Consider the following 20,963-nt stretch of genomic DNA (forward strand, 5'->3'; position numbering starts at 1 on the left):
CGATAGCGGCAAAATGATACAGCGATATTCACGCATTAGCGACAAAATGCTCTTAGCCATGTTATCCACCTCCCATTGGATAACATGGCTAAGAACTGGTCTGGGCAGGTGTTAGTATTTGGAGATATTCGCGCTTAGCGCGAATATTTCCAACGCTACGCCTGCTAACTGGTTGGGTACGCCCACTTTGCATGTCATTAGCGAAAAAAGTCGCTGACATGCCAAGCGGGCCCCAAACCGCTCGCTATCGCCTAAAAGCTGTCGCTAACATCAGTTAGCAACAGCTTGCTAATAGGGCGATAGAATTATCGCCGCTTAGCGGCCGAAAACGGCCACTAAATCAGTGATAATTGCCTATCGCCCCCCTTGGTAATATGCCCCTTAGATTCAAAACAGTCAAAGTATTGGGAAGTTGCAAACATATGTTGTTGATTGTCCTCATCTAGTTGTTTTTAATGCCTCTCCATTATAACAATTTTGTTGGAGTTACATAAAATCAAAGAGAAGGTGATAATGCTGAAGAAAATATTAGGCAAAGCACTGACTTCCAAGGATTGAATGACGGAATCAACGAGCAAAGCCATATCAAAAACACAAGATAGCCATTTTGACCATTTCGAAGCCCATTGGTCTAGCTCATCCTCCTCCCATCCATCCTTCAATATACTCCGGGTTGCTGGAAACAATATCATAAACATGGAGTATGTTCGGGAAGGCGGTCCTCCGCACAGCTAAGAAAATGTCCGGACCTGCCCCATCTTTATGAAAATAATCTTGTCATTGAAAATATGTCAATAATCTTGTTGTAGTGTACAAACATTTGTTTGCAGATCAAGAATAGCTATACAATTCCTATACTTATACAGCAGTCTATAAACTGTAGATTGAATTTAGACCACTGTGAATCCTTATTAACATGGTAGATTTCTGTGAGTGGCTTATTATTCCATAAAGTAATAGCTTCATGTAACCTTGGTAGTCTGAGGTGCACATATCACACCACAACATTCAGCACAGGGCAAGCAATTTTTTTTTAATTTAGCAATCTCCGCAAAGGAAAAGGGATGGGTTGATTTCCGTTCCACAGCTTTGATTGTTGGCACAGTGGTAATGTCTTGAAGCAGACTAGTGTAACACTGGAGCTTTTGGAGCACCCCTCACCCCTCGTAATGATATTTAGTAGAACAGATGGACTTTCCTAAGTTTTATATACCTCCATATTTACAAAAAAGAGGTGTGTTGACCTATTAAAAGAAGGCTGCTGTACATTACTTGTAAGGGAGCAGAACACATATATATTATTTTACTTGACAGCACCCTCTTGACTAGATTGATTCATCATAGGGAGGATTGCAGATACTACTATGTTTGAAAAATAATGATACATTCTTGTAGAACCCCCTCTTAATTCTGCACTTTACCTTGTAGAATTTATCTGTTCTCCCAATCCCTTGATTTTTAAGCAAATTGACAAGCTTTGTGTAATTAAGTATGGGATTACAGTAATAGACCACGAAATTACATATTAATGGAATTTTCCAATAAAAATCCGAAGGACTCAACAAGAAGGTCAAATCAAGAGAGGGGTAAAGTTCCACATGGTCAACAAAGGGTTTTCACCAGTTGTTTGTGGCTGTGCTTTATAATTGTTTAGGCCATTTAAGGTGCATTCTGTCTGAACTGGATACATTTTATATATCAGTGCATGTATAACTTCTATGCACATATTTTGAAATACAAATGATCTTGGACAGTAAAACACTTTCAATATGAGGACACTAAAGCTAGTTGTCACAGATAAACCGACAGAAACACAATACAAAAAAAGAAAGCTTTGTTAAAGATCTTTTTATGCTTCTATTAAATCCTTGATTGAATTTGGAATCTGCACCATACAGACTAGACTAATGTAGGTCACGCATTTATAACATCTTTTATAGTTAAATTGCTGCTTTACATATATCTTTAAGAAACTGCAGTTAGAATTATTGATCAAAGTTCACTTCAAAGCTTCAAAGAGCGTTCTGTGATATTGGAAAGTCATATGTTTAAGGGACAATAAAACATATTGCTTTTTAAAGTAAACGGTGCATATTAATTGGATATAAAAGTTCTCAGAAGGGGCTCATAGGTGTCCCACTGGCTTACCAGGACTCACACATGATAGTGAAACAGCCTCACATACTTAAATAATTGTGTTTTTGTCCTCTGTGAGGAAAGTCTTGGTCTGTATCCGTTTTGTTACTTACCGTCATCAACAGCATGAATAAGGATAGAGTAGACAGAGTTGTTTAAAAATGGTGATTCGCGGTCAAGTTCTTTTACAGATGTGACAACGCCAGTGTTTTCATCAACAGTGACCCAGCCCTCAGGATCGTGGGCCACTTTGTACCTTGTAAAATGAGAGTAATACATGCATTATGTTTTGCTCCTACACAGTGATCAGATGCTAACAATCAAACTTTCCCAGAAATTGGTGTTCAAAATATGAGGTGATGGTTCAAGGGGGGACAACACTGGACGAAGGTTCTTGCTAGTGCGCGTTCTTCCTTCAAATCAATGCAGCAATTGTTGTTTCGCTGCAGATGAAGGTGCTGTCTTTTGGGATACCCTGTTGTGGTTACAAGGTCAGAAACTCAACCCTGACTTCACCACTGCCCACAAGGATCATACAGTCACCCCAAAAACAAATTAAACTTTCACATGACTCCTGAGCCAGGCCACTGTTTCTAAAACCAAATTGACCACACTGCATTAGGTGGATGACCACTTTTTTTTTTTTAAGTATTTTTATTGAAATTTTTTTCCCCTTTTTTCCCCCCCGAGATGAGAACAGGGCACAATAACATTCATTACAATACAAAATCATAAATAAGTATTGGGATTATACAGAGCATTATGATCATAAAATAATATCAATTCATATATGGTTTTCTCAAAACAAATCATATACTCCAAATATACACAGACTTCTATATACTAAATTCTCAATTTCGAACCCCCCCCTGATGATCACTAATCGGGACCTTGTTTCCAGTGGACGAGCGGCTCCCATATTGCTAAGCCTAGTTTCTTACCGTTTCTCCCCCTCCTCGCATAGATAGCTGATTCTAGCTTTTGGATAGATAATAGCTTCCCCAGCCATTGATGATAGGTTGGAGGGTTAGGATCCAACCATGCTGAGGCGACTAAGAGTCTGAGGATAGCCGAAGCTACGAATAGAAACTTATCATTACCCACACAAGTCTCAGGATTGACTCCTAATAGCATGACAGCTGGACTTAGTTCTATTGTTGTTGATAGTACATTCTGTAGAAACTGCTCAATATCCCGTTTTATATTATTCAGATGTGGGCAGAGTGAAAAAATATGTGTTAAATCCGCCCCCAGACTCCCACATCTAAAGCAGGTGGTTCCCGTAGTACCCCCCCATTGAGCAATTTTTCCAGGAGTGTAGTAGAGATGGAATAAAGTCTTATAATGTTGAGCCTGTAATGAAGATGAACACAACAGTTTTCTTCCCAACTCTAATGATTCTGAAAAAATATCCCAACTTATATCCAAATCTACAGACCACCTATTTATCCATTTCTCCATATCATCTTTCTTTAACGCTGTCATCTCACAGTAGAACCTCTTTATAGTACAATCCGAGCCTGTTTCTATAATATCCAACAATATATTTCTATCGAACCCCATAGGTCCTCCTTTCCTGTTTATTAGACAACTCCTTATTTGAAGATATTTAAAAAAATGTTTTGTATCTAGGGTATATCGATCCTGTAACTCAACAAATTGTAAAATACCTTGGGGGCCCAGAATATCTCCAATCTTTCTTATCCCACGCGACTCCCAGTCTTGGAATACAGCTCCCGAAAAAACCATACCCGGAAGTGAGGGATTATTTTTGAGTCTAGTGGAAAAATTATATTTCCCAAATCCAATCTTTTTTGATATTCCCTTCCAAACATTTGAGCAGCCATTAGAATCTTGAACCGTGTTCGTTTATAATAACTTTCCTCCGTAAATCTTAAAAATATATTTTCCGCATTTTTACCTAAAACCAAACCATAAATTGCAAGTGATCCTGCTTTATCCCAGTCATCTATATCAGCCCCCCCTACCAATCCCAACATATTTTGGAATGCAGCGGCCCAGTAATACACTTTTAGGTCTGGTAGGGACCAGCCACCACGTTCCCGTGGTAGAGACATATACCTCAGTGCTCTGCGTGTCTTTCCCTTAGCCCATACGAAGCGGTTGATCATTTGTTCACATATATTAAACCACTTGTTTTCAAATAAGAGTGGGATAGCCCTAAATATATACAAAAATGTTGGCAATATCATCATTTTAATAATATTAACCCGACCCACTAGCGATAAGTGTAAATTTTCGTACCGATCCAAATCCTTCTTTATTTTGCTTATTATTGGGGCGATGTTATTTTCCACCAAGTTGTTTAAATCAGCTGTTATTTTAATTCCAAGGTAAGTCCCTGCCTGTACCACACGATTATCATCACACGGAGTCGAGTTTTTAATTATCTGAGTCTTGGAGACATTTAGGGCATACCCGGATACGCGTCCGAATCTGCGGGTCTCTTCTTCTATATGCCCAGTTGCCTCTGTGGGGTTTGGTGTTATCACCGCCACATCATCAGCATAAGCTAAAATCTTACATGGTCCCAGTAATGTCGGCAATGGAGTTATTTCTGGACAGAGCTCTAATTTGCGGATCAGTGGATCCATATACATGGCAAAAAGTAATGGGGAGCATGGGCACCCCTGCCGTGTACCCCTTTTAATAGAGAATTGGCCAGTAGTCCCCCCGTTGACTCTTAGGGCCGCGACCGGTTCTTTATATAGGGTTTGCAGTGCTTTTATAAACCCACCCTGAAGCCAACTCTAGCCAAGGTGTACCACAAATAGTCCCAGGAGACCCGATCAAACGCCTTTTCAGCGTCCAATAGAATGACTGCCATCGGGTCCCCTGTGACTTCGGCGGCATCCAATAATGTTATTACTTTCCTAGTATGATGGGTTGTTCCTCTACCAGGGATAAAGCCATGTTGGGTGTGATAAACTAGTGAGTTAATTACTTCTGCAAATCTCATTGCCAATATTTTAGAATATATTTTAGTATCGTTATTCATTAATGTAATGGGGCGATAAGACCCAGGCTCCTCCTCCGGCTTGCCCTTCTTAAGAATCAGGACGATGTCTGCACCCCCCCATGACTTTGGTGTAGACTGCCCAAGCTGTGCAGATTGAAGCACTCTAGTTAACTCTTGTGCAAGTACCCCCCAGAAAGTTTTATAAAATTCTAGAGGTATCTGATCGGGGCCGGCAGCCTTACCAGAGGGGAGTTTGCCCATGGCTTCCTTGACCTCTTCCATTTCTAACTGGGTTTCTAATCTATCTGCATCTTCGTCTGTTACCCTCTCATTTGGTATATTCTCCAAATAGTCACTAATCTCTTCACTACTACAAGGATATTGATGATCATAGAGGGTCTGGTAAAATTTCCTGAATACTTCCCTAATTTCTTCAGGACCAGTTTGTATATTACCATTTTCATCTCTAATTTGCCTCACCGTGCCCGCTGCCGCTATCTGCCTAGTAGGCATGGCCAGTACATGCCCAACTTTTTCATTATATTCGTAACATCTTTCCCTACGGATTGTATAGTGTACTGCCGCTTTTTTTGCCAGATCCCCTTCCGCCTCACTTTTGACTTTTAGTAAATCTATCAGATATTGTTCTACTGGGTCACCTCTAATAAGGCAATTATCGACTTGCTCTTCTGCTTCTGAGACGGCTCTCTCTAGCTCCCTTTGTAATATCCCTTCCATTTTGCGTTTGTGAAAACTGTAACTGCATGTTTCTCCACGGACGCCTGCCTTAAAAGCATCCCATATAACTCCCTCCGATGCCGTTCCTTTATTATAGTAAAAAAAGTCAGTGATCCATTTCGACATATGTAATACATAATCCTCTTCTAAAAGAAGTCTTCTTTCAAAAGTCCATACCCGATTGGATCTTTTTCCTCCTTCTACCTTTAGTTCCAGAATTAATGGATTGTGATCACTTAGAATTCTTGGCAATCTATCAATATTGACCCTTGACATTAGATTACTAGAAATTAAAAAGTAATCGAGCCTAACACAAACTTGGTGTGGTGCAGAATAATAAGTATATCCTTTCTGTTGTGGTCTAGTAATACCCCAAACATCATTCAAGTTGTTACTACACAGGAGATCAACAAGTGCCTTATGAACTCTTTTCTTACGGCCTTTATAGCTTCCATTTTGACCAGTTCCTAGCCCATCGGCCCCGTTAATATTAAGATCTCCTCCTATAATAATCTGTGGGGGCCAAGCAGCTAACTCAGAATCTATAAACTGTAACACCTCCGGGTCGTCCTGTGTAGATCCATAAATAGACACCATCGTCGTCCAAACCCCATCTATCTCGATCTCTACCATGGCCCATCTTCCCCACTTGTCCTCTAATTTTTTTCCTATTCTCAAGTTTTTACTCCTTGACAGAATAGCGACTCCTCTATTTTTAGCACCTTGTTTGGAACTAACTATGAGTTGATATCCCATCTGGTTCAGGAAAAGCTCTTGGGTACTCATTATATGCGTTTCTTGCAGGAAAATGAAGTCCACATTCATCTGGCGTAATCGTACACCTATCTTATGTCTCTTTTGGACATCATTTAAGCTGCACACATTCCATGTTACAAACCTAAGTGTCATTACTAATTTTCACAAAACTTTTGACTGCCTGATCACTTGACATTGTCTTAACATACTTTATCTTCAATTCGCCTAAAACACTCAATACATGAAGCTTAGAATTGATAATCCCTTCCTTGACATCCTGCCACTGAGAAACTTTTTCCATCACATGCCCGTCATTACCTCTACAAGTTACCATATCCTTGTGCCCTGCCCCTAAGTTCTCCCTCCCCCACCCCAGACGCCCCACCCTCATGATCCCTCCCCCCCAACAGGCAAATAGGTCCATAAGACCTATGTCTGGCTGACGTTTGCCTCTGGGTTGTCTCACCCTCCCCTCCCCGATTTTCCTTTAACTATATACATTGTTCAGAATGCTCACAGCATAGACACAGACCCAATCATTTTGTTATTATTTTTCCCTTTTCCTTCCCCCCCCCCACCATGATTCATAATTTTTAGCAGTAATTTCAGAATTTTTACACTTTTTTTTTCTTTTCTTCTTTCCCTCTTCTCCCTTTCCCCTTTCCCCCCTTTTCCCCCCTTCTTCCCCCCTTATCTTAAAAAAAAAAGAGAAAAAAGAAAAAGGGAGAAAAGCATGTCACCAATTTGGGCAGCAAAAAAAAAAAAAAAAAAAAAAAAAACCAAATTCTTGAATATAAAAATATATTGCAGAGAGTAATATGTCTAATGGGGTTAGTAGTTGACTACACTACCATACACCGCTATACCACTATGCAGCCACCCTTCAATTAATAATATAGACGAGGAGAAAAGGAGTTTAGCAATCAGGCTGCTCCTGATGCCTCATTTTCCTTTTTATACTTATTGCTTAGCAGAATATGCTACTTTTTACTTTTTACGAGGTATATTTTGGACAGGTCCAGCTTGTGTATCTTGGACCTCCAAAGATCCACGTGTAGGCTTTTGACGACCTCTATTCTCTCTCAAGTAAGAAAGATATTCTTGCGCCATAATTTCAGAATGAAAAACTCTAAAGCTACCCTCCAAGCCGACTTTCAGACGTGCCGGAAATAAAAGATAAGCCTCGTAGCCTATATTATGGAATGGAGTAATAAGCTGTCTCATCCGCCACCTTCTTTCCACGGTGGCATGGCAAAAATCGGGGCGGGTGAAAAACTCAATTCCCTTATAAGAGCGTTTAGCCTGTGATTTTGCCTTATTGATTAATTCTTCGCGCAGAAGAAAATTACCAACATAGATCAATATCGCCCGTGGCTTGCCCTGCAAATCCTTTCGTATCAACGGAAATCGGTGCGCTCTTTGAATCTCATGTTCCCAATCCCATGAGACCAACTCAGGGAATGCGCCTTTCAACAAATCAATAACAAATGTTCTAACATCCCCCGCCTCTTTCCCCTCTTCAATTCCAATTAATCTGATGTTATTCCGCCTTTGTCTGTTTTCAAAGTCCTCTAGCTTCCAGAGCATATCTGCAGTTGTCTTGTCTTTATCATCGCCAGCGTCTTTCATCTTAACGAAGTCGTCTTCCAGTTTGCTTGTTCTGACCTCAAGCTCGGATACTCTCCCGACCATATCCTCGTACATTTTGTTGACCTTTTGCAGAGAGGATTGTATCTTTCTATTTGCACGCCTGGCCCTTCTACTTGATCTGTGACTCTCAGCGCGTGCCTCAGTTTGGATTTGTTTTAGGGTTGCAAACAAAAGTTCAAAATTGGCGGCACCCCTTCCAGGGTCCCCCTCTGCTCCATGAGTGGTAGATTCCTGAGCCCTTATTTCCGTATTCACGGATACTCCAGTGTGAGCTATTCCATGCTCTGCGATGTTATCCCAGATTAATTTTTTTGCAACTGGTTTCACTTGTCTTCTGCGAGGTGCTTTAGATTCATTCCTGCGGGTTGGATTGCCTGTTTTCCCCGTGTATGCAGAGTCATTATCTTTTGACTTTCTGAGCTCCTCTCTTAAACTTTTTTTAAGTTTTGGTCTTGCCACCCTTTGTACTGTCTCATGTGCCACTGAATCAGTATCGCTATCCGAGATGGTCGATACGTTCCCGAGACCGGATATGTCAGTTTCTGAACCTGAACCTACTATGGAATCTGAATCACCCAATTCTGACTCTGCACTAGAGGATTCTGCAGTGCTTGTCTCACTTCCATCTAACTCCTCCTCATCTCCTTCATTGTCTGCTTCATCATTCCCAGTAAAAAAGATGTCTTCACCAGGAGATGCCATAGATGGATCTGGGATGCTTTGCACATGTTCCATGCTGCTAATAGTCATACTTGTATCCACTGACATATTACTACCTAATTTTAATTGATCCGATACCTCATATGCTTGAGCTCGTGTCTCTTTCCTCATATCCTGCACATCTTGCGTTCCTTCATTGTTTCCACAGAGGGCTGAGATCATACCCTCACTCTCAAGGCTACCCTCTGCCCCAGAGTCTCTATTACGAAATTGGAGTGAAGGCAGCGCTGCTGCATGGTTATTTCCTACCTTCCTTGTTATTGACTCGGTTTCATGTTCCTGGCCCTTTAAGACCGCGGGCCCGCCCCCTGCTGCAACCACTGAAGAGACAGCCACAGCCTCTGCTTCTGTAACCTCACTTCCTGTAAGAGGCGTCGCCGAGCAGCCAGCAATCTCATCGCGCACCACGTCCACGTTGATTTCTTGAATAACACCAGCCAACACGGAGCTCTGCAACTGCACATGGCCCAGCTTGCTCCCACACAAAACTGCCAGCGTGGGAATGAAAGACGCCTGCTGCCCAGCTGTTATATCCGACGAGACTGCCACCGCCGCTCCAGGTGCAGGTAGGAATGATTCCACTATCGTGGTCTGTCGTAAGGCAGGTTCTCTCCCCAGCGCTTCCAGCAGCCTCGGGTCTGTGGCTCCCTTGCCAGGACCCCTACCAGATCGGGCGCTTTCCGTTTTGTTTGTTTTTGCCAGCTCCCTTTCTTTCAGCTTGCGTGCTTTTGCTTCCTTTGCCTCTTTCGCAGCCTCCCGCCTCAGCTGAGCTTTGCTCCTCGACTTTGCTCTCAGGTTAGTAGCTGAAGATCCAGGACCCTCTTCAGAACATTCTTCATCGGAGGGGGGTAAATCCCTACTTTTGTTGTTAGTGCGATAGATCTTGGGCGCCATCGCAGCAGAGTAATAAAGACGGCCCGCCTGAAATGTCCTTGAGATTAAAGCTGTAAAGGACTCGAAGAAATGTCTTCCTTTTCTCAAACTTCTGTCCTGAGTCAAATCCTTAACAATCGTAGGCCAGTGTGGATGACCACTTTTAATGTCAAAACATTCTCAGTACCCTGATCCAGAGTCAGCCTGATTGTCATAAAAATATAGAAACCTGCACCCACGGATTAATGGCCTGCAATATGTAATTGTACAAAGTGCACAATCGCACACTGAGAAATACATCCTATAACTGCGTATTTGCACATTTTCACTATCTTTTTTCTCAAGGGAATAAATAGTTTTTTTACCTTCAGATATTCTTTACCTTGTTAGAAGTAAATCTCCATTTGGAGAATAGGAGTGGGTGTAAAAAGAAGTTAGTGAATACCTACACTTAAATATATCTCTGGTGTTTTTGCAGGCGTTCAGGGTATTCCCACTCTTTCCTTGCCAAAGGCTATAAATTTACATATACGAAAATCCTTGTGTTGTAAAGATTTTGTGAATTGAAAAATGGATTTTCAATTTATAAAGAACGCTATTTGCGTGTAAGTTAAACGTGAATGTTCAAATTATGTTGTGAATCAAGTCCACTGAATTATCCACACAATAACCCCAAATCCAAAATGACAAGACCACCATAAACAACACTGCTAAGGCTAAATCTAAAGTTTGTATGGCAGCACTGCCAGTCACCCAGTGACTTCGAATACTACAACTATCAAATCTCCCAAAACTGGATAGCAGCTTCTAAACCCCAACCTGCCACTTGTAGTAACCTCTAAAGCCCAAACAAAGTGAACACACTTACATCACACAGGATTTGAAAAACTTCAAACTGTCATTACACTCTGAACCAAAAAGTGACCTCTACATTTAAAACAACAATACCCTGAGCCATTTAGTTACTCAGCTACCCAGGCCTCCTACAGCACCAACTAACAAAACTAACAAAGCACCATCAACCAGAGTTAATCAATCAATCAATCAGTCCATTTATTGAGCGCGCTACTCACCCGCGAGGGTCTCAGGGTGGCGGATTTACTCTTAAACCCAAAACTTCCAAAGCACCCTGAGCCAGACAGTGACTTCTAAACCCAAATTACTAAATCATTCTTATACATACAATGACTTATAAATGTAAAACCAGAAAGACTAGAGTAAACTTGATGCACGGTGAGCAAGGAACCCGAACGTAGCACAGTACCTTCAAACATACACCATCTTATTATCCCAAAAATACCACACCTACCCAAAACAAAGAATACTTAAACCCAAATCCAACACAGCACTTTGACCAATGAAGTGACATTTAATTCCAAACATACCAAAACACCCATAGGTAAACAGTGATATACAATGCAGTACTATACATCACCCTAAGAGTCTACCGCAAATCCATTTAAAAATGATTAGAGAACCCTGGACCATGCAGTCACTTTTAAAACCAAAACTACAGATGGATACCTCTCACAAAGCCCCTTCCACAGTCAATGCTACCACACCTGCCCAAAGACACCGACTCCTAATGTCATAACAGTAACCTCACCCAACAACAAGCAGCCATTTCAGAATACAAAGTTATGCTGTGCTCTGAAATCCCCATTTTATGTGTGTGTTTCCCTCCTAAAGTCCATGATTTCAAGAACCTCATATGACTTCCACACTAAGGTCCTCATTATAATGTAGGGCGGAACGCACAACATCCATGTCATCGGTCCGACCGCTACATTACAATGCAGGCGGTCGGAGAGATAATGTTGCGGGGAAGAACCGCTGCCTCCAACAGGATCAAAGATCCAGCCGGATTCCTAACCCTACTATGGAGGCAGTGCCTGAGCAGGCACTGCCATAGGAATTAGGATTTCCCTTACCGACTGCCTGTCTAAGGTGGTCTGACTGCCATGAATATTCAAACAGAAAGTGACTTTGGGGGCCCCAAGCAGGGCCCCGTCCCCCATCGCTCATTACTGTGGCCTGGAAGGGCACATGTGGTGTCCCCCCACACATCCAGGCACCACATGGTTCCTGGCACACAGTGCATGATGTGCACAAAGTGCCTTTTTCTAGCACAGCTTGTGCAGCAGCCTATTTCCTGTTTTTTTAATTTTATTTATTTATTTTTAGTGTTTTATAGAGCGCAAACTTGACCCGTTAGGTTATCAGAGCGCTTTACAGAGTCAAAAAGTCAAACAATAGGTAGGATATTACAAGAGTACTGTAAATTGGGGTTGCAGCACAAGCAGCACTAGAAAAAGGCATTTTACAACCGCCAGCAAAGCAGTCATATTCTAATATAATGGAAGGGACTACCGACTCACTGTCGAGTGGTTCCTGCCCGAAACGACGGTGGTCGGCGGTCCGACAGACTGTCATTGTAACAGGACCCTACGTTTTAGATTAACCATTTTCTGTTTTTTAATATAGGTAGTTTTGTTTCCTGACTCTCTAAACATGCATAGTTTAAAACAATCCATTTTACCCTTGTTTTCCTTGAATATTTTTTATTGCCACCCAACGTTCTACCTTTATTCTATTTTCTTTACAACTGTATTTTTTGTCAGAGTATTATTAACCATTATGCCACAATTCCTTAATCTTGTGAGTTATTTCTTGTGGCATAGGTTTATTGCTTCTATTCTTTTTGTTACATTGATTCCACATTTGCATTCAATTTGGGTATACAGTGGAAGATGTGTATCATCCTCTCAGCAACTCAAATGTTGTTACACTATATTGTGCATTAAGGTGCTCCCATGTCAAGGCTCTTAAAGCCACTCCTAGATCAGTCCTACTAGTAAATGTCCACTGAATATTTTTTTTTATTATGAGATTAATTCTCTCTGAAAGGCCACTGGCTTGTTGGTGGTACAAGGATGTGCAAAGACACTATATCTCTGACACCCTCATAGACTCACTAGTCTCAGCATATGTAATTAAAGGTCAAGCAATTGGCTGATTCATTTTGTTTTCGCTCTAGGTATGTGTCTTAATGATGTTTATTTATTGAACAGTTCATATTGCAAGCAACGCCTTGACAAAATGTGTTTTAAATTGCATGTTACTAGTACATAGAATAAATGAAATTCCCTAAATAAACTGCCTATATTTTGTTGTTTTTGCATTTTACTACAGCCAAACTGCATGCTAGCGTCACCGTTTCTATAAGTCTATAATTGTGCTTCATTGATCATAGTATACAATAGGTAAAGGAAATAGTGTTTTATTTGAGCCTTCTACCTGTTTGAAAATGGCACCAAAGTGATAAGTGCTGGCATTCACAGTTATGAAGCATTTCAGTTCCGTGTTACAGTTATCGAGAGCTTTTGTTGAAAATGATACAGTTCTTAACGTTTTGAAAACACGTTTTACATTTCCTTGTTCCATGCATACTTAAAAAATGTAAAAAAATGTTTTGGCATGTATGTCCTGTTGGTGAAATTAGGAATACACTTTGGCGGTCATTAGAATTGCGGTGAATCTGCATCCTGTGGGCTGGCAGAAGCCACCGCCGGCCCGGAGGATGAGGATTCACCGCTGCGGTGATTCAAAAGACCCCCGCCAGTCCACCGCTTTTCCGCCGCAGTCGCCTTCCCACCGCGGCGGAAAAGCTCTAATATGGTGGCGGTGTCTATCAGACACCGCCAGCCATATTAGGATATGCATTGGGACATGCCTTTCTGCGGCGGCAATGCTGCCACGAAAACGCATACGGTCTTTACTTTGGGGGCCGTTGCGGGCCCCCAGGGTGAAAGGGGGGTGGGAGGGGCACATGGGGGGTACCTATGGTACCCCGCTGCATTTACATGTACAAAGCGGCAGGCACCGCGCGGTGCCTGCCTCTTTGTGCATGTAAATGTAAAACATGGTCTTTTTAACCTTGTGGCGGGTGCTGCTTCAAGCAGCACCCGCCGCCAGGTTAAAGATCCAGGATGTGACCGCCAGGGTGGCGGTCACATCCTAATTGCACTGGAGGGACTGCCGTAACCCCTACGGACGGTCCCTCCACCTCGAGGGTGGCGGACGGACGCAGGTCCGTCCGCCATCCTAATGAGGCCCTTTGTGTATATCCACATGAACTCAGGAATCATTACAGTTGTTCATTGTTTCCTGGGCTTGGTGCTAAATTGATAACTTCTACTAGGCTTGGGCTGGGCAACAGTCAATAATCTGTAACGATGTGTCCCAAATACGTACTTTACATGATTTTTACCTAAAAAAAACTTTTTCCTTTTGTAATCTCACCCCTTTGTTTTTTTACTATGTCACTGCCCTTATCTTGAGTCTCACATCTTCTTTTTATACAGAAAAATGGTTTCCTTTTGCCTTTCATGAAAATAATTTAATTAAGAGATCAGGGGCCAGATGTAGGTAGGCATTTACCGGTCGGTAACGGCCGAATTCGGCCGTTACCGACCGGTAAATGCAATTTGAGATGTAGGGCCCTGTATTTTACAGAATCGGTAAATGTACCGATCGGTAAATTTACCGATTCTGTAAAATACCGATTCAGTATTTTTTACGATTCGGTAAAATTGATATGTAGGTGGGACTCTTCTGAGTCCCACAAGCATTACAGAATCGGTATTTTACCATCAAATACTATTTGATGGTAAAATACCGATTCTGGTGTGCATGCACATGTTTGCATGCACACCTGTGCCATATGACAGGCAGACCCTGCCACATGGCCCCCGAACCTTTTTTGGGGGTGCTAGAGGGTGTCAAAGTGACACCCCCTGCACCCTTGTCAGAATCGGTATTTCAAAGCCCATAGGAATGAATGGGGCATTACCGGTCGGTATTTACCGATTCGGTAAATACAGATATTTACCGATTCGGTAAAAGGAACATCTGGATGTTCCTACATATCCACCCCTCAGATTTACCGATTTTTAATTACCGAATCGGTAAAATTCGGTAATTAAAAATCGGTAAATCTCATTTACCTACATCTGGCCCCAAATCTTATCATGAAAAGGACACCGTTTTCCTGCCTAAAAAGAAAATGTGATAGTCATTATAAAACTAATGCTATAGAAAAAAAACCTAACAGCAATTCTTATGAAGTGAAAGCCCCTTTAGCAGTGATTAATGCCTTGTGATCTCATGGTTTTTTTGTAAGACAATTTCGCGATCTGCACTTTTTAGATCTAAGGTTGAAAATATTTTTGAATCATATAGTGTGTTGATGGGTTCATTAATCTTGAGTAAAGAATGCCAGTCCACCAAATGATTTGTTCAAGGAGTAGAGATCAGTACACAAATGCACCTGCTCCTCTTCTTTCTGGCCACTGCTAATGATCTACGCATTCATGTTTGCTATCCTCAATCACCATTAAAATAAATCACATTGGTAATTTTGCCACCATCAACAAACTTACTAATGTCTCTCCAACATACAGGCGTAATCCCCCATAAACTCAAACAAGCCATTCATAAACTCTATCCGGAAAACAACAAATGCTGATAGAGAATATTTATCCAATTACTGTCCCATTTGGGCCTATCATGCATTAGAGTTTAAAGATCAGTTGTCTTTCAGCACGTCTGGAGACTATCAACCTGTAAAGTGTACTCCAAGTGGGTTTTATTCCTAAGTGAAAGGCAGAAACAACACTACAAATACTTTGAGAAAAGCATCTGGCCTTTTGTAACAAATTCCAGGCATAAGCTCTGATTTTTTTTTAAACATTTGATATCATTGATCACAAGGTGATTTTTTGGAAACCTTTGATACCATTGATCACAATGTGTTGGGTAATCATCCAGTCATACATGCTAGAATTAGTGGGAAGGCAGTTTCTTGGTTCACTTCCTATATTAACCATTAAACGTGGAAAGTCACATTAGGCACCGACCTATCCAAAATCTTAGCTATTGACTGTGGAGACTGGCAGGGATCATATCTCTTAAATATCTTTTTAACGTCTTTATGGCCACACTAGTCTGCTTCTTGGAAACCTGCCACTTTGATCACATATGTGTGAATGACACTCTGATCAATGTCAAATTTCTCAAAGGCATTTCTTGGCCAGAATAATGAATATCAAGCTTAGATCTTACAGCAAAATCCACCTTATTGAAGCTCTGGGTCATCCTTTGGAAATGGTCTCACAATCTAACTATTGAGATATAAACAATTTGAGAAAAGAACGCCCCACCAGCAAGATTCTCTGCTGTGGAACAGTCTTGTTCCACACTTAAATGCTAGACGATTTCTTTCTGAGAGACCTAAAAACCCAGTGCTTTCATTCTGCCACATGATCAGCTCCTCTGAAGCAGCAAGTACTTTGGTCAATCAAATGCCTACGATTATCCTTATCCCTTGCAGTTATACAGCACATGCCATGCTTCAATCATGAGTAACAGTAAAAGTCTTTTGTGCATATTTGAGAATGGCTGAAATTGCCCTGGAGCATTGCATCTGTCTTTCTTTCATAATGACAATAACCAGCACCACAAGAGGCCTCTGATAGCATTGGTTTTTCCAGGCTGGGTGATCACTGACCTGCCTGAGATCTAATTTGATTCACAGTCTTTTGAAGATGAGGTGGGAGTTCTAAGGCAGTCAGTACAATCAGTGCCTAGAACTGGGATGGAGCAAAGACTGTTCTGTGGCACTTGGAGAAAAGCAAATTCTAATTTCCTTTCAGGTTTACAGCTAGATAATGTTTATTCATCTCAGTTTCCTCTGTCGAAACAAACCAATAAATTTGTTCGCAAGTCTCCCCTCACTTTTAGACACTCTGATTGGTTGATATCAAGTATGTGGAACCCTTCTGTTGTCTTCATGTACTATTGGGATCCCAAATAAGATGGCCATCTAAGGATAAAAAATTGTGCACAAGAATACAGGCTTCCTGTAAATGTAACACACAGCAGCTGCTCTGCATACCCCCATCACTGCTCCTGCTGTGGAGCCAAAAGCAGCAGCACTTACCTTATCTTATTGGGCACCACATCAGGGTCGGTGGCGTTACATCTCGCCAGGACAGTACCAGGCTTAAGGCCCTCTTTTTCTCGGATGATTTGTTTGCCTGGGTTGAAATGGGGTGCATCATTAGCATCCAGAATGTTGACATTCATTGAGACTGTGCTTGCTGGGTTTGAGTCCGATCGTCTCGCTGTGCCTTTTTCACATGACGCAAAAGGTTCTTCATTTTCCACAGAAATTTGAAGTTTCTTCTGTGCGATTCCCTCAAAATCCAAAGGCTGCAAAGAAAAAACAGCATTCAGTAGTGGGGCCATTGGTCTGCCTTAGTGGCAACAAGACTTACACTATTAAGGAATGGGCCCTAATGTTGTAGCCGCATATCTGTTCATGTAGATATGCCCTCGCCTGGAGTATAGTGCACCATGCCTTAGGGCTGTGAGGCCTGCTAGAGGGGTGACCTATCTATACCTTCAGGCAGTGCTGGCTGGCATGGCACCCAGGCAGAGTGCCTTGTAGACTTTGTCATTTTTAGCTCACATGGGCATGCGAGCTGCAAGTGCAGTGGTATGGGCCCTTGAGGGGGGATCCCAGGGGACCCTCTTCAGCTCCCAGGACCTAGGTACCCAGGGGACCATTTACTAGGGATTAACAAGGGGGGAAGTATAAATTGTGGATATGCTTTGGGGGAGACGCACTGGCACATGGTACCTAGTTGGCATCAACCCTGTAAACTACAGTTGAAACAATATCAAAACCAGGCAACAAGTGAAGGCTAACCATGTAAAAAGAGGCACTTTTTCTCACACCCCCTAATGATTTTGATCTCTTGTTAGTGTCCTGTGGTGCAAAAGTGCCTCCTCCCAATCCCTCCCCCATGCTATCATGCTCCCTTCTCAGCCAGTAAAAACAATTAATAGACAATACAGATATTACAATTTGAAATCAGCGCAGCTTAGTGTTATCACCTTACTCACTCCTGTCTCATTACATACGCTTGTAACCATGTATGAAGATGGGTGCCTGGCTTGTGCTTGGCCCTGAGCCTGAAGCCTGTTTACAGAAGTTCTCCTTTGGGCGTGGCTCAACACATTCTCTGTTGAAAGCAAACCATGAATCATGGTTGAATGGTATCATTATCTCAGATTCAGATGTCTTAATTGAGCCATCACTCAACTTAAAGGGTTTAATTAGGAAGGAAGAGGAGAGATGTGCAGAAGGAGGAGAAAATCATTTACTAAAGCATCTATCCTCACTGTTTAGAAGCTATGAAGGCACCTTGATACAAATGTGTGTTTATTTGAAGCAAATGATGTCATTAGTTGTGTCAATAAAGTTGAACATTTCTAACGTGCACTCAGATCAAAAACATGGATTGTTAAACAGTGCCATTGTTTTGTTCTTTTTTGAGACTGAACCAGTCAACTTCATCTTTAACCACACATTTTGTTGCAAAAATCCTCCTTTAAATGTTCCGAGAACACTCCCTGAATCTCTTTTCAGATCCACTATTAACAGGTTGTTCAACAGACTAACACTTATTTTCAATCTTACAGTTATTGTTTTCTGCTTTTGCTGGCCATGCTAAGCTTTTGCCACTGGATTCTCCCTCTTTGTACCACTTTTGTGATATTGTAGCCATGATATCTACTTCATCCCTATAATAAATAACCCTAACAGTGCTTTCAACTGCTTCCCACCTTTATCTATGTGTAAGGGATTTGGAGAAAATTATGCAATTTTTGGCGTGTTTAGTTTCCTCTGTGAGTACACGGTTTTAAATATTTATTCTTGTTAAATAGCAATGAACTAGAAAATTATTCTTTTTTATTTTACAGAGTTTTATATAGCGGTAACTAGACCCAAAGGTATCAGGTATCAGAGCACTTTACATAGCACCAGTTGTGTTTACATGAGGACACATTCATTTTTATTAGGCACAGGGAGATTAAGCAAATTGCCCAGATTCACTGGATGTTGTTGCTGAGACTTGAACCCAGTTCCCCAGATTCAAGGTCAACCACCCTAGCCGTTAGACCAACTTGTTTCTACCAGAAAGTATTACTTTAAAAGGACTATTGACAAATCAGCCATTTTGATTTATGATTAACAAATAAATCACATCGATTCTGCAACCCACTTTCATCATCCAACAGTTTCATGGGCCACCTAGCACTCTTAGTTGCTGGCATTTCTGCATTAAATCCAGCTGGAAGGGTCATGATCTGAAAAACTATTCAGGAGAATACGACCCGGTTTATCATTCAATGTGGAGAAGATAAAAATAGTCAATCTGAGCTGCAGACTTTAATTTCAAAGATGGGCAGATAAATTCCTTGGTTTGAGTAAATGCTTGCTAACAGGGATCAATAAACTTCAAGTCGATGCTGCTTATCAAACTCAAACCTTTACACTTATTTTGTTTTCTACTACAGATTGGTGTATCTACAATTGTTGATTGCATGAACTTAGAAGTCTCCTCAGATAATTAATTCTTGTTTTAGCAGTGCGATTGGTACATCATTTAATGATCATGGTTGGTCTTCAATTGGGCCATAATAATTAACTAAGCTTTAGAGTTTTGAGTTTATCATGCAGATCACTCAAGTCCATCACCCTTTAGTGACTGATTTAGAAGATAGGATCTTAACTTCCTAAGTTCTAGAGAAACATATAAATACTTGTCTAAGTGCAGTTTCCATTAATGCAAACATCTTGCGACCTGAACATCTTGGAAAAACATTATTTTGTTTCAGTTTAGGTCTGATAATATGGGGCTTCTATAGAACATTAGATGGATTAAGACTTAAAACCAAAGCCTTGGTTGTGTTACCCTAAATATTGAAATAGCAAGCTTTATATGAAATTACTTTAAGGTTGTTAACTTGCCAAAAGGTCGGAGAAAAAGAGCAACAATAAGAGGAACTTTTTAATCGATATCAGTAGTTCAATATAGAAATGAGGTATTCTCTGACTGTTTAAACTTTTTGTAGAAACTTGTGAGTTCTCAGATTCCCACAAACATACCTATGCCCTCCTAGTAATGCCCGCATTCCATCTTTGCCCCAAGCCATCCTTCCACCCTTGCTACTATTCCCCTTTTACCCCTCAGTACTGTTGACTTGACCTGCAGGCCTGTGACTTGGACTCCCAAGGGGATTTAAGAGAACACATAACATCAACTTGTCACCTCTATTGAAAGACTTCAATATAACTTTCGATACATACTCAGCAGGATTAGCGGTTACCTACGAAACGTGTTCTCTGAAATGCTGCTCTACCTTTTTGTTTCCGAAACTGCTATGATTCTGCAATTGACGATAATACTTACCTTCACCTGTTGAAAAGACAGACATCAATCCAGACTGCACGAAAACTGGGAATCATCTGTATACATTACCACCTGCTCACAATCTCACAGGACTGGATGAGTTTGTCTGGATTGAATGGTGAAGTACTTACTTTTTTATCATAGAGTCTGCAAAATTCACTAAAATAGTTTGAGGGGATGAGGACTATTTAGATGTTGATAATGTCAACGGATGAGCTCTTGTAATTGCCATCTACTTGGAAGTCAGGAAATGCTTACATATAAAAAATAATGACCAACAAAATAAAACTTTTTCTCACTTTGTGAGATTTCAGAATTGTGACACACATTATGTTAGATATCCTAGTCTGGTTTTCCATAGCTTCTTGGTCGCTTTTGATCTAGGAAACACCACTGGAGAGAGTTGAGACCAAAACAAGAGGATGTTGTTGCAGAAAAACTCTCAAAGTGCTCTGACTGTCCATTATTGATCTATTTGTGCATGCAAAAATGACCTTGTTCTTGCTTCTACTATTTTAATGTTATTTACGTCTTTCAGCGTTGTATTCACTACCTGGACCAGTGTGTCATATCCATCCTGAGGGTAGAGTTCCCCTCCCACCACACTGCTCTCATGATGGTACTAGATTCAAAGATTGCTGGAAGACCAAATCTAGAACTGTGTCCTTTTTCTACTTTAGTAAACTGTTGATTATTTTTCATTGTTATTCTTTATGACCCAGCCCAAGTGTATCTGACTGGAGTTCCTCTAGTTCTGGAATGCTAATGAGCAGTCATGTAGCACCTGT

General features: G+C 41.2%; 1 protein-coding gene across 1 annotated transcript in view; it reads right to left on the reverse strand.

The window, feature by feature from the left end:
- Positions 1–20,963, reverse strand: part of LOC147706377 (cadherin-like protein 26) — a 290,718-nt gene that overhangs the window by 42,980 nt on the left and 226,775 nt on the right. Inside the window, exons 8-9 of the mRNA XM_086932875.1 lie at positions 16,854–17,125; positions 2,250–2,392 (exon numbers count right to left, since the gene is read on the reverse strand). Of these exons, the coding sequence (XP_086789001.1) occupies positions 2,250–2,392; positions 16,854–17,125 (415 nt within the window). The remainder of the gene's footprint in view (positions 1–2,249; positions 2,393–16,853; positions 17,126–20,963) is intronic.

This window comes from Lissotriton vulgaris, chromosome 7, assembly GCF_964263255.1.
Source record: "Lissotriton vulgaris chromosome 7, aLisVul1.2, whole genome shotgun sequence".
Taxonomy (NCBI): Eukaryota; Metazoa; Chordata; class Amphibia; order Caudata; family Salamandridae; genus Lissotriton; species Lissotriton vulgaris.